The sequence below is a fragment of the Chaetomium fimeti genome (genome assembly GCF_033439085.1).
Source record: "Chaetomium fimeti strain CBS 168.71 chromosome Unknown B0H64scaffold_3, whole genome shotgun sequence".
Classification (NCBI taxonomy): domain Eukaryota; kingdom Fungi; phylum Ascomycota; class Sordariomycetes; order Sordariales; family Chaetomiaceae; genus Chaetomium; species Chaetomium fimeti.
In genome coordinates this window covers 4,341,728-4,354,395 of record NW_026944331.1, presented here as the reverse complement: position 1 = coordinate 4,354,395, position 12,668 = coordinate 4,341,728, and the positions used below count along the sequence as shown (strand labels likewise).

Here is a 12,668-nt window from a genome sequence, read left to right as displayed (position 1 = left end):
TCCAGTGTATACTAGTTTGTTTCAGTTCCAAACCGCCATGTTGACGACGCGCCACCCGCTTGCTTTCTTGAGTATGGCTGGTGATCACTATGGGTATCACATGACGCGAGTGCTTGCGACACAAAAATAGGCTGGTTGGCAGGAGGTGACTTCCAGATCAATGATATGAGATGGATCTGTTAAGTAAAATTATAGACCGTAAATATTGTACACCTTAAAAATGCCCAACTGATACTTCGCCATTGAGATGTTCTCCCCCCGGATTGCCAGGCAATATTGTTGGTGGGGGTTGAATGAGATGTGCAAGATGGGTTGTTTTTTGTAGCCCCAACTTCGCTCTCAACTTTTTGCCAAGAGTGAGGACCTACCTGTGTGGGGCCCTGCATGTGCGATTGCTTTGCCAACTTAACTCCACCAATTTGGAAACCACGACGCGATCGACGCGCTTGTTCAGCGAAACCCGGACCGCCGGACCTGATCGCATCACGAAAAAAAAGAATATCCATCCAGTGTTCTTCCACTTTTATCCGTCCAATCACTGCAGGAGCGAGCCAGCCGATTGAGACAATATGCAGCCGCAGTACCGTGGCTACGCACAACAACATGCGCCCCCGCGGGCAGGAGGGGGAGGACAGCATGTCCCACAACGCCGAGGCGGCATCGGTATGTGAATCACTTGGCTTCGTCCGATTCTCTTCTGGAACCCCGGCTTGCCTGGCCCCGACGCGCTCCGCTTTTCCTCGCCCCCGGCACCTTCCCGGGCTTTGCGTTAGGTGGAGCTAGCTCTGCGCTTGGGATCTCAGACCGCTGCGCGCTCCGGACTCCAGTCTCTGAACCTTAGCGCATCGCGAACCACAAACCGCAACATACAGCCCCAAGCCGCCCCAGTGCAGCCGCGCCCGCATCCATCCGGAGAGAGAGAGCCGCAGCCCCTAACGCTTACCGTCGCAGGCCCCATGATGTCCGCCGGCCCTCACCACTCGGTGCCCATGACGCAGGCGCAGATCAACCAGCAGCACCACCAGCAGCAGCAGGCCAACCACCTAGCGAAGTTGAGGAGCGGCAAGCCGACAGACAAGAACCTGCCCGATGGTGTCGAGGAAGGGTTATCCGCAGGGAGCGATGTGGCCGCCTGCTACACGCAGCTCCGCGACTTGGAGCGCCGGCTCGATGCCACCATGACGCGCAAGAGGCTGGACATCGTCGATTCGTTGAACCGAAACACGAAGGTATGGATATCATATTAGGAAATGCGGGGTTGGGGGGCGGGGGGGGTGTGTGAAATGTCTCTCGATGGCTGACGTTGGTTGGTGTAGCGGTACAAGACGTTGCGCATCTGGGTCAGCAACACCGTCGAAGACCAGTTCTGGCAGGGTAACGGCCTCAACGTCGACACATTCGACTTTTCGTCCAACCTTGAATCCTCATACCGCGTCAAGATTGAAGGTCGGCTACTCGACGACGAAGACGAGGTGGAAGCGGACGAAGACCAGCGCAAGGGTGATGACAACGAGGCAGAGGCCGACAAGATGGAAACGGATAGCCCGAGCAAGACCAAGGCCAAACCCGCGCCTGCCGCCAAGCGACCGCGGCTGTCGCACTTTTTCAAAGCCCTCACGGTGGACTTTGACCGTCAAAAGCCCGGCCGCCAGGGTGCGGACACCAGCGTGGAATGGAAGAAGCCGGATAGGACACCCGCTGGCGCCGGCAACCTGCCCGCCATGGCTGACTTTGACGAGTTCACCTTCAAACGCAACGGCGACGAGAACATGAACATCACTATCAACCTGTTCCGGCACGAAGACCCCGAGCGCTTCGAGCTGACGCCTGCGCTCGCCGACATCATCGACATGCGCGAGGCAACGCGCCAGGAGGCAGTCATGGCGCTGTGGGAGTACATCAAATTGATGAACCTACAAGAAGACGAGGAGAAGCGCAACTTCCGGTGTGACGATCTCCTGCGAAGGGTCTGTACCCCGCTCCCTGTCCCCCCACTGTTATACCACACCACATCCGTCCCCCTACTGACATGGCCCCCCCCGGCTAGGTAATCCCCCGCGAGACGGGTTACATTCCCCACCTGAACGACTACCTCACGCCGCACCTGCGGGCGCTCCCGCCCGTGAAGCTGGCCTACACGATCCGCGTGGACGAGGCCTTCCACAAGGACGCCCAGCCGACCGTGTACGACGTGCGCGTGCCGGTCGACGACCCGCTGCGCTCGCGCCTCTCGCCCTTCGTCCACAACCCGCAGTACGCCGCCATGCTGAAGGAGGTCGCCGGGCTCGACGACCAGCTCGCCGTCCTCATCCAGGCCGTCGCCCAGTCCAAGGCCAAGCACACCTTCCTCGCCTCCATGGCCCGCGACCCCGTCGGGTTTGTCAAGGGCTGGCTGAGCTCCCAGAAGAGGGACCTCGAGGTCATCATGGGCGAGGCCACCCGCGGCGGCGGCGAGGATGCTACCGGGGACGAGTGGCGTCGCGGTGGTCGGGATAGTGTCTGGGCTACCACCAACGCCCGCGAGAGTGTGAATGTCTTGTTGGCGAAGCAGCCTGCAAGGGCATGAGAGGGTTGAAGGAGCTTGGGGAGGACTGAGGAAGGTTGGTGGGATGGGGTGTGCTATAAAAGGCGGCGTTGTTAGGTAGGACAGGGAGGCGGCGTTACCCTTCTTTTTTTACCCCCTTTTTGGTTGGTTATGTACTTTTACTTTCCATACCTGCCTTACGTCGTGGCGACCGGTGGTCAGCCAACTATACCATCCGTACTGGATCCAGTGCAGGATAATGGAGCAGTATCACTGTGCGCGAGTAGAACGAAGAGTGTCCCGTTGGAAACCGTGACTAAATTAGATCTAAGGGTATCATCATCTCATCACCCGGTCGTTTCTATCCCCCACCCATCTGTATATCGTTCATGTCTATAATATCCCCAAACCCGGTTAGGTATGCAATGCTCAGTCCTCTCCTGTAAGATCTAAAACCGGAATCTCACTCCGTCGCCATGCCCGTCTGCTTGGTGCCTTGCCCTGTCGAGGGGCGTTGTGAGCAGCTTGCACCCGGTCTGCTTCGTCACGGTCGACCTCCAGGGTGCCGATGTAGGCTTTGCCCTTGAGGCTCGTGTCAAGGATGTAGAGTTCTGTTGATGCACCCTTTGTCGTGGAAATGGTAGCGGTGCCAGTTGTGTGATCATTGGCCGCATTCGTACCCTTCATATCGGGTCGGGGGTCCGGTCCCGGCTTGCGCTGGGCTGACGAAGCCGGCGCATCGGCGTGGATCGGAAGGGAACATGGCGACATTGCGCGGCGAGGTGCCGGTGGTGAGGCGAATGGGTCGTCGTCACTGACAAACCCAAAGACACTATCGATACAAGGGGCATTCTGGCTTATTATGCTCGTAGCTGGCGGTCTCGTCAGTGGTGGCAGCGGGACATCGTCATCGTCGGACAGGATTTCGATCGGCTGTGCGTCGGAGGTGTCGGGCTTTGAACCAGCTTGCGAAGAGTCTACGTTCTTCAGCACCCGACCAAAGGCCTTGATCGACTTCTGCGTTGAGGTGTTTGTGGAGCCGTCTGCGCCACTCTTGACCTTCTTGAACGATCTCGCTTTCCTCGTCGGTTGTGTCGCCGCAGCAGGTTGCTGGTTTTCAGCTGGCTCTTCGAAAACCGGGAACTGCGGTTGTCTCGGGCTTGGAGACGGACCGAATAGCGACGCCGGTGAGGAGGCCTCTCCTCCCGGAGAACTTAGACGCTTTACCCTCGTTGGCGTCGTCTGGGTGTGCCTCACACTCGCGCTAGAGGTCTCAGGCGACGCAGGGGCGACCGGGCTAGATGAGATAAGAATTGCCTCCCGTACAGAGCTGGGCTTGGGTTGAGCCTGTGAGGCGGTAGTTGAAAGAGACTTGGTAACCCTAGGACTAAGTTGTGAGTTTGCGAGCGTCCAAGGGTTGATGTCGGCGAATGGTTTGGCCTGGGAAGAGGTAGAGGTCTTCTTAGACTGCTTACTTCTTCCCTTCGGCGGGGGGGGATTGCGCTGGCTGCTGGTCCTCAGAGGCGATGATGCGGGTTCCAAACATGGCACGTCTTTCGCCGTGCTGCTAACCACGTTCTTGGTCACCTTGACATATTTATCCAAGGCCCCATCTGGCATGCCCGCCTTTTTGGTCCTCGGCTGCCTAGTACCCTTGGCGGCTACTCGTTGCTCCTTCAATCGTTGCTTCCCTTCCCAGTCCTCAACTGTCAAAGGAATTCCCAACTTTGCAAGTGTCGCTGGGATCCAGACCAAGTCTGGCTGCAGCGGGTCGAACGGCTTCTTGGCGCTCGATTTCGGCTGCTCACTGCCCAGTTCCTCCCCAGCATCTTCGTCGAACTCGTCGTCGCTGTTTAACGCGATGCCACTACGGCCGAAGGCCTCGACCTCCTCTTCCGGTTCCTGGCCCAAGTCCAGTTTGACAATATTAGCTGGAACAAAGGAGACTCGTACCTCGAGCGTAGCATCTGTGCTAAAATGCGCGCGCTTGCTTGAGATTGCTTTAACGAGCGCTGACTCCTCTTTTTGCTTCAGATCGAGGTTGTCGTCATGTGTATCCGCGGACATGGACCTGTCGAGAAACTGCTGAACCATAAGACTCGGGGCCAAGACGCGAATAAGCTTGACGGCGCCGATCTTGAATGCCCAGTCGAACGTTTCGCGGGTAAACTCTCTCAGCCCCACGACATCCACGCCGCTCGCCGGAGGAAACCCGCTCTTGAGTCGTTGGACGGTAGCCTTCTGCGACACAACCGGGTGCGTATAGTACCGCAGGATTTCCATGTTCGGAAAGCTCTCCGGTATATCCAAGGCCTTGTGCCTCGTTCGAAAAATTCCACTCTCATTTGTCCGCAGCTCATGCAAAAGCCTCGCCTTCCATGCCGCCAGGCCGTCCCCGTCCGCTTTCTTAATCCGGCACAGGTCCCGCCCAAATCCACCCCTCGCCGCCTCGCAGGCAACCTTGACGCCGCACCCGGGCACGCCCTCGGGAAGGTAATCCCCCCCACTCATCAACGCAACGAGCACCATCCCCTCCCTATCCAGTTTGCTCGTCCCCGCAGCCACAGCGGCGGCGTCATACATGGACACGTGCGTCGGCGTCTTGGAGCCCTTTGTGCCCTCAGCAGACCAGTTCCGTAGCGTCTTTCGACAGCCAAACATGATTGTGTCCACGTCCTCGCTGAGAACGGCGTCGACAACGCCCTGCTGCTCGAGGAGCGCGCACTCGGCCTCCGCTTCACCGGGGGCGTCGTGCATCGCAAAACCGAAGAGTCGAATGAGGCGTTTGGCCATGGCTCTGGCTACGGCATCACCCCGGCCGGATGAGCGCTTGTTTCGTTTGAAAGCGGGTTTGTTCGGGCCGTCGAAGACAAAAATCGGGTGGATGGCATGGCCGAGGAGGCGGACGAGGCGGTAGAATAGTGTGCGGATTGCGGGATTGGCGCCACCTGGGTGATTAAATGTTAGACTCTACCTCGGTGACAGAAGGAAAGACGCACCCCGAGCTGCTTGCACCTGATATTGCCATATTGAGAAGTCGATGGCTAACCGGAGCGGTCGGCCGGTTTGTTCGAGGGTATCGATGGCGAGCTTGCAAAGGGAAATGCGGTTTCCAGGGCCAATTTCCTTGTAGATTCTGCCATTCTAGTAATTAGTAACTCGATAGTCGATTTGAACCACGCAACTGGCTGCCCGCACCCTTTAATGCCCATCGTGGCGGTTTTCGTGCTCTTGCTGCTCCAAAACCCAAAAAGACTGGCTACTACCGAAGCATGGTAAGCAAGGTAATTGAACAATTCGAAACCAAATTTCCGAAAATTCAACGGGGAAAAGTAATGTGGCGGTAGAAGGCGCTCAAGATCAAAATTCGAACGCACTTCGCCGTTGTTTAACGTAATGTTGACGTTCTTCCGTTTTGGGCGGGATTGAAGGTTGTCACAGGCACCGACGTCAAAATTCCTTTTAGTTGAATGGTGTTGTCAATACCATATATGCACCTAACGGGTACCGGGCCTGGCCTGTCAAATGCGAAGAATGATGGTGCGCTAACACGAGCTTAAGTGCTGATGTTGATTGAGATACCAAACACGGGAGCAAACAGCACAAAGAGCAAGCATTTTTCTTACCTCCTGATAAAAACTTAATTTGCAAGTATTGCAGATCATGGAATCCTAAAATTTTGTTCCCCAAAAATGACAACACCCGCGGGTTCAGCACCGCTTCCGCACCGGTCGGTCGCTAACATCCGATCACCAACCGGAGCCGGTCATCACCAGAGCGGGCCGTCCACACCACTGCGGTCCATCTCCTCCCTTCCATCCAACTTTGGGTCCCCATCTAGCCTTCGCGCCGACGAGGAGATTATTATCATCGAGTTTGGTACCCGGAAATTGCAGGTTGGCTTTTCCGGCGATTCAGTTCCCAGAGGATGCGTTTGGTTTGGGCCCGACCAACAACGTAGGGCTGGCGACTTCAGGGCCTGGCAGACGGACTACCGCTACGATTGGAAGGCAGCAGCCGCCGGTGGATCATGGGGGAAGGACCACGAGTTGTGGCAGTATGACGTCCGGGGTGCTGATCTCGGCCTGGTCGGGGACAAGATCGAGCGGGCACTGAGAGAGGCGTTTACCAAGTAAGCAGACGGCCTTCAGCCATCATGCGCCATAATTCTTACCGTGTCTTAGGTATCTCCTCATCGACTCACGCCCGCGGAGGTTGGTCTGGGTTGTTCCCTCCACCCTACCGATTCCCTTGCTGTCAGCCGCTTTGGACAGCGTCTTCAGCCGCTTCATGCCGCCTACCGTCTCACTACTCTCATCTCAGCTTACCCTAACTGTTGGCGCCGGGGTACGCTCAGCACTCGTTGTCGATCTCGGCTGGAGTGAGACCATTGTCACCAGTGTCTGCGAGTACCGCGAGGTAGCCTCCAAGCGAAGCATCCGCGGTGGTAGGATGCTTGTTGAGCAGACGCACAACCTGCTCGCCAAGCATCTCCCCGAAAATCAAACTGGCTCTGGTGATGATGGCCGGGAGCGTGTCATTACTTTTGAAGAATGTAGCGACATCACCACTCGCATGGTCTGGTGTAAGCCTCGCCAGACCTCGGCCCCCGCCCAACAGTCGTCCGATGATGCCCTGGCCACCGTTCAGGAGCAGGACGAAAGTGAGCCCGGGGAACCCATAACACCTAGGGAGCCCGGCTTGGTTACGATACCCGTAAAGACTTGCCGGTCGCCAACGACGCTAGAGCTCCCCTTCGACGCGCTCGCGGAGCCGTGCGAGAACGCGTTTTTCGACTCTCAATATTCACAAAGCAGCTTCGACGACCACGAACTACCTCTACATTTATTGGTATACCAGAGCCTCCTCCACCTACCCGTGGATGTACGGGCACTTTGCATGTCTCGCATCATTTTCACCGGTGGATGTGCCAACGTCCTCGGCCTCCGAGGCCGAATCTTCGATGAAGTATCCCACCTCGCCCAGGAGAGAGGGTGGGACCCAGTCCAAGGCAAGGCTGTGGACCAGCTGCGCACCAACCCCAAGTTGAAAGGGAGGGAGGCGGGCCAGGCTGGAAATGGTTCACCTGACAACGCGCCACAGGCCCATGAGGGCGAGGAAAAAGACGGCGTTTGGCACGACGCAGCCAACACCATACCCGAGGTAGACACCGTCGAGGAGCAGTTGAAGAGAGGGACCGACAGGAGACCACGAGTGCAGGGCGAGATGAGAGCCATTGAGTCACTCGGCGCCTGGAGCGGGGCGAGCTTGGTTACCCACCTCAAGGCCCCAGCTATTGCCACCATTGATCGAGAGCTTTGGTTGCAACACGGTGCTTCCGGAGCGAGTAAGGCCAGCGAGGTCGATTACAAAACGCAGAGGCAGAGCTTGGGAGCAGGCGGCTTAATTAGGGGGTCTGCGGCTGGGTCGGCCTGGACCTTGGGTGTCTGGGGAACTAGCTGAAGGGGGGGTTAATCAGGGTGGACGGGGTCAAGACGACGCTGGGGAAGTGAACACAATCCAGCAGTATAGATACCCTTTGCAGTAACATGAAGTAAGTTTTTACGCCTCGTTGTTGTAATTCTGGTCTCGGCTAGTGTTATGACCATAGAAGTGGTACCGACTTTTCATTCCCAACCTCAGCTCAGGTAAGACACCTGATGGCATGGTGGCATATTTGAAGGAGCATCGTATGTTTACACCCCTGAATCGCATGGGCTAAAAACTCACTGGCAACAACAAAAGAAAATGATATATTTCTAGCCGAGGTTGGAACAAAAAGGCCCGGTACGATAGCTACATGTACCTCTAATATTCGTCTGACACTTCCGTCTGAATATTTGCTGACTTCCTCATTTCACCCCCTAGTGTGGGCGTGCCTTCCTTCCATCGTCACATTCGTGTTGAGTCTTCTTTCTGACCGCGTTCCTTCCCTCGCCATAGCCCAGGCATTACTCGCTCCTTCCAGCTTCAATCACAAACTCCCTACAAGCAGCCTTGTCAAAGCTTGCATTCTCCCGCCGGTTTCTGCCCGGCCCGCCTCTCTTCTTCCCTCCGCCACCATCGCCGTGTCATTTTGCATCGTCCCTCTCTTGTTCTCTGTCCAGGTCTCTATTCAGGGACACAGCAACACGACGTGCCGTTTTGCTGCATCCTCTTCCTGTCCTTTTGGCAAATTTTGCTTTTTGGGCGCGACCACCTTGCCTCACTCTTCTTTCTCGTTCTTCTTGTTCTTCTTGTTCTCCGCTTCAACGCTCCTCTGGAGCTATTCTACCATTGAACCTTAGTCTTGCCGCGGTGTGCACCAGGCGATTCCCGGGTCGCCCATCTTTCACCTCGCCCTCAAGTCCAACCCAGTCTCGTAGCCCCATCTGTTGGCACTTGGTAAGTGATTCTCTCTCGAATTTCCCATTCACTCTTAGCCTGCCCCAAACACGTCAAAGTACAACATTCTCCATCACCAACCGACCTATATATCGCAATCCCATAAGCTCGCTGCCTTTTTCCCTCCAACGCAATGAGGCAACCATCCATCCGCAAGCGCGCTCGTCGCCTTCTTCAGCACCTAAAAGACCTTCAGCACGAAGACTACACAATCACTCCCTCGACAATATTTGCGATCAAGCATCTCCTGCAGTTACACAGCCGCTGCCGGTTTATCGAGGTCAAAATCGATTCTCTGACAGCAAACGCTCCTTTTGAATCTCACCGCTCTCTTCTACCACGATTTATCGTGTCACAGCTCGAAGAGCAGAGACTAACAGACCGGAATAGTGAGAAGGTTCTAGTGCCACCCATTGCCGCCCTCGTCATTCAGTCACTGCCGTCAGCATCCGGCTACAACAAGCTTTATCCTACCTTGTTACGCTGGCACTACGCACCCCGGCATCGAACGTACTACATCTTTGCCCATATCGACCACAGCATGGCTCGCCGGACCTACACTCTCACTGAGCTACTGGGCCTCCGTACAAATCAGATTCCGGATGAGATCTTGCCTATGGCTCGGAACCCCGAGATAGGTACGTCTTGCGGTTGTCTTGCCTTAATGGGGTGTAGCTAACAGAAGGACACCAGCCGATATCATTCGCCGTCCCGGAAGAGAGTCATCCTCTGCTTCCAGTGTCAGCTGCAAACCGTCAATCATCAGACACAAGGATGATTCCTCCGTGACCTCAGATGAGCTCATATTCAAGGGCACCGTGAGCCGGCGTATGGGTCGTGAGCTGGCCCGAGAAGCTTCTCATAATTCAGTGCGCGCCTCTGCCCGGGAAACTCCCAGAGACACTGCCCGGGATATCGTCCAGGATCCTTCTTACGACCCTTCGCTCCCGATGGAGTGGAAATACCGTGGACGGAGCGAAACCGAGGCTGCAACAACGGAGCCTATTCCTGCTCCCACGGGTGCCCCAGCTCAGCGAGACGAAGGTTTCCAGCGTTTCTATAAGGCCGTTGTTTCCCCCACTCATGTTCGTGTCACCGCTGGTGGCCGAATCGTCCCCAATACCCGTGGTCCGCCGTCGCCTACCGCCAAGCGAGCGAGTGATAATTCTGTGATGGATGGTCAAGGTACCACTGACAAGGCAGCGTTGAGCAAGCCACCGGTTGTCCCCGTCAGTCTCAGTCAACCGGCCCCGGCTTTGCCCCAGATTATGACTGGATACCCGCCCGGATTCCAGCCGCTTCAGGCCCCGGTCTCTTTCGTACCTATGGCATTAGGAACTCATCTTCCTCCGGGGTTCTCTTTCCCTCAAGGTGCCACGGCGCCGCTTGAACCCGGCAATGGCCTGAAAGACATGCACAACACAAAAATGGCGGACGACGACAAGCAAGGCAAGGCCAAGTCTTCACTGCCCGAGCCATTCTACTACAACGGCCAGATCATATACCCTGTTGGGGCATTCCCAGCCTCCATGGGCAATCCGATGGTCCCTGTCCACGTGGTTGGCATCCCACACGGCGTTTCTCCCCAGGTTCCCGGGCAGTACATGCAACCACAGCTAGCCCAACCCAGCGCGGCCGCCACAGGGTCGTCTTATGCTCCCTCCAACCAAAGTCTCTCCGGAATTCCACCCGTTGCCCACCACATTGTCCCAGCTAATGCCAACTTCAATGCGGCCGCGGCGCCGCCGATCTCGTCAATCAGACCCAGCGACATCACCAAGAAACAGATTGCTTCATTCAAGCAAAACCTCAAGTACCATGAGGACCAGCTGCAGTACAATCGGCACCAGATTGACGAAAAGGACATGGAGCAGAAGATTCAGATCATCAAAGGTCACATCCATAAATTTGAGACGACCCTGAGGACCCAACTTGAGTACGAGGACGCGCATTTCAAGACAACTCAGGGGAAGGAGGATAAGAAACTGTCCCAATCCTCGACTGTTGCCGAGGAAACGAGACCCTCATCGCAGTCGCCTGGACAGCCTGGACAGCCTGCGCCGCTTGGATACGGAGCCCCGGTCACCAGAAAGGAGATGGACGAAGCAATTAATCGGCGGCTTGCTCTTGCCACCTATGGCCTCAACACTAACATCGGCGAAGGTGCCAAGGCCATGTTTAGGAGTCCCATGGAATCGGCATTTCAGGGGATGAACGGCTTTCCCAACGCCGCAGGTCTTCCAAGCGATGCAGCCCTAGCTCCCGTCTTCCAGCCCCGTGGCTATGCCTCTACCTGGACAGGTAGTCAGTATGCCAGAGAGATGAAGGTTTATGAAGAGGCAGAGAAGAGGCTCCACGCAGCAGAATCCAAGAGCTTGGAGCACCTCCGTGTTGGCGAGCAGCGGTCGGTGTCCCAGCCCTTCGCCGCACACATGGCCCTCGCCGTGCAAGCTGAGAACAACGCCCATGTTTCTGATGAGTCGGGCCGCTCCATCAGGAACGGCACCAAGCCGGCATTCAATCTTGGAGTGCCGTACTTGCTTGGCACGCTTCCCAAGGGCGTCAATCCCCGTACCGCTAGAGACCAGGACTACTGCTACAAACGCCCGCTGACGGAAGAGGAGCGTCGTGCCCGGTTTTTGTATTGGGGGAAGGCGCCCAAGTCTGCCGTCAAGGGTTTGCCCAAGTATGACGGGAAGCACTTCTACCCACCGTCCCCCGTCAAGGAGCGTTCCGTTGAACCTTCCCAGGAGTCTGACTACCGCGGGACGGACTCAGATTGCGACCCATTTCGCCCCATGACGCCGATGCAGCGGGCCGACACCAAAGGGGTGTCGGCTAGTGAGGATAACTGCACTGCAAGTCGCCTTACCAGGACTATCTCCTTTGAAACTCAGGTCAATGGCGGTTCCGAGGACTTCATTGCAGGCGGAGGACCCCTCAAGTTTGAGGACAGTGCGGGTCACAACTCAGTTGGGCCGGCCGATCGGCGCCTGGAGAACACAGGGTATGATCCTACGCCTACGGATGCCATGCAGGATACTGACGATGCTTCGCAGCGCGAAACTTTGGCAGACGATGCTGAAGAAGGGACCGACCAGCAGCGCCTTGTCTTCGACCACAGCTCAAGGCCTTTTGCCGCACTACACAGGCAATGCTGCAGCATCTTTGACTCCTTCGCTTGCCACGAATCAGCAGCCGTCTGCCAGGGCTGTGTCTACGGGCAAGCTCCCCGACATTCACGACCTGAACGAGAATGGAGGCGTCGTCCTCTCCAATGTCCCAGAGAAGCGTGGTGAGAACTGCCCACCGGGTGGGGTGAGCTCCCTCGAGGACCAGTTCAAACACCTGGCCGTTGATGTTGCCGCCCGACGTGATTTAACTACTGCTTTCGGAATGTGAGGTGCTAGACGGTATTGATGAGTTGTTGGCAGGTGTCGGCATCATGACACAATTACTGGCGGGCAAGGATGTATAGTGTTAGGGTCTTTCTCACATCGATATGTTGTTACATTCAGGCGCTCCGCCGGCTTAATGATAGATGATGGCTGTTGAAGGGATCTGACGAGGTCCGGGAACATGTTATACCGAGGGCAGCTTACTACTAGATGATGTAGAATAGGGCTTTCATAAAACAGAAGAAGTATACGGGTTAGATGCAGTACCATTGTGCTTTGAGGTGGCTGTGATCTCTTGTTTACCTCGCGGCAATGTCCCAAGCTCTTACGATTAAATGCTTATCCATGCCTAGCAGGCTGTT

The 12,668-nt window shown here is 56.3% G+C and overlaps 4 protein-coding genes across 4 annotated transcripts; 3 read left to right on the top strand and 1 right to left on the bottom strand.

Annotated features, from left to right (window-relative positions):
• Window positions 1-363: 363 nt before the first annotated feature.
• On the top strand, window positions 364-2,840 carry B0H64DRAFT_393663 (uncharacterized protein). The gene is made up of 4 exons (XM_062803655.1): window positions 364-663; window positions 952-1,229; window positions 1,317-1,967; window positions 2,048-2,840. Exons 1-4 carry the CDS (start codon window positions 570-572, stop codon window positions 2,564-2,566), a joined length of 1,542 nt encoding a protein of 513 aa, XP_062661543.1. The 5' UTR covers window positions 364-569; the 3' UTR covers window positions 2,567-2,840.
• On the bottom strand, window positions 2,841-5,936 carry B0H64DRAFT_340108 (uncharacterized protein). The gene is made up of 3 exons (XM_062801224.1): window positions 5,723-5,936; window positions 5,524-5,660; window positions 2,841-5,472 (listed from the first exon to the last, which is right to left on the bottom strand). Exons 1-3 carry the CDS (start codon window positions 5,734-5,736, stop codon window positions 2,954-2,956), a joined length of 2,670 nt encoding a protein of 889 aa, XP_062661542.1. The 5' UTR covers window positions 5,737-5,936; the 3' UTR covers window positions 2,841-2,953.
• A 159-nt stretch (window positions 5,937-6,095) lies between these two features.
• On the top strand, window positions 6,096-8,148 carry B0H64DRAFT_358235 (uncharacterized protein). The gene is made up of 2 exons (XM_062801639.1): window positions 6,096-6,656; window positions 6,709-8,148. The coding sequence occupies exons 1-2, from the start codon at window positions 6,217-6,219 to the stop codon at window positions 7,985-7,987; spliced, it is 1,719 nt and encodes a 572-aa protein (XP_062661541.1). The 5' UTR covers window positions 6,096-6,216; the 3' UTR covers window positions 7,988-8,148.
• Window positions 8,149-9,449: 1,301 nt separating this feature from the next.
• On the top strand, window positions 9,450-12,563 carry B0H64DRAFT_423893 (uncharacterized protein; the record flags this gene model as incomplete). Its single annotated transcript, XM_062805624.1, has 3 exons — window positions 9,450-9,546; window positions 9,602-11,915; window positions 11,968-12,563. 3 exons carry the CDS (start codon window positions 9,450-9,452, stop codon window positions 12,308-12,310), a joined length of 2,754 nt encoding a protein of 917 aa, XP_062661540.1. The 3' UTR covers window positions 12,311-12,563.
• Window positions 12,564-12,668: the final 105 nt, after the last annotated feature.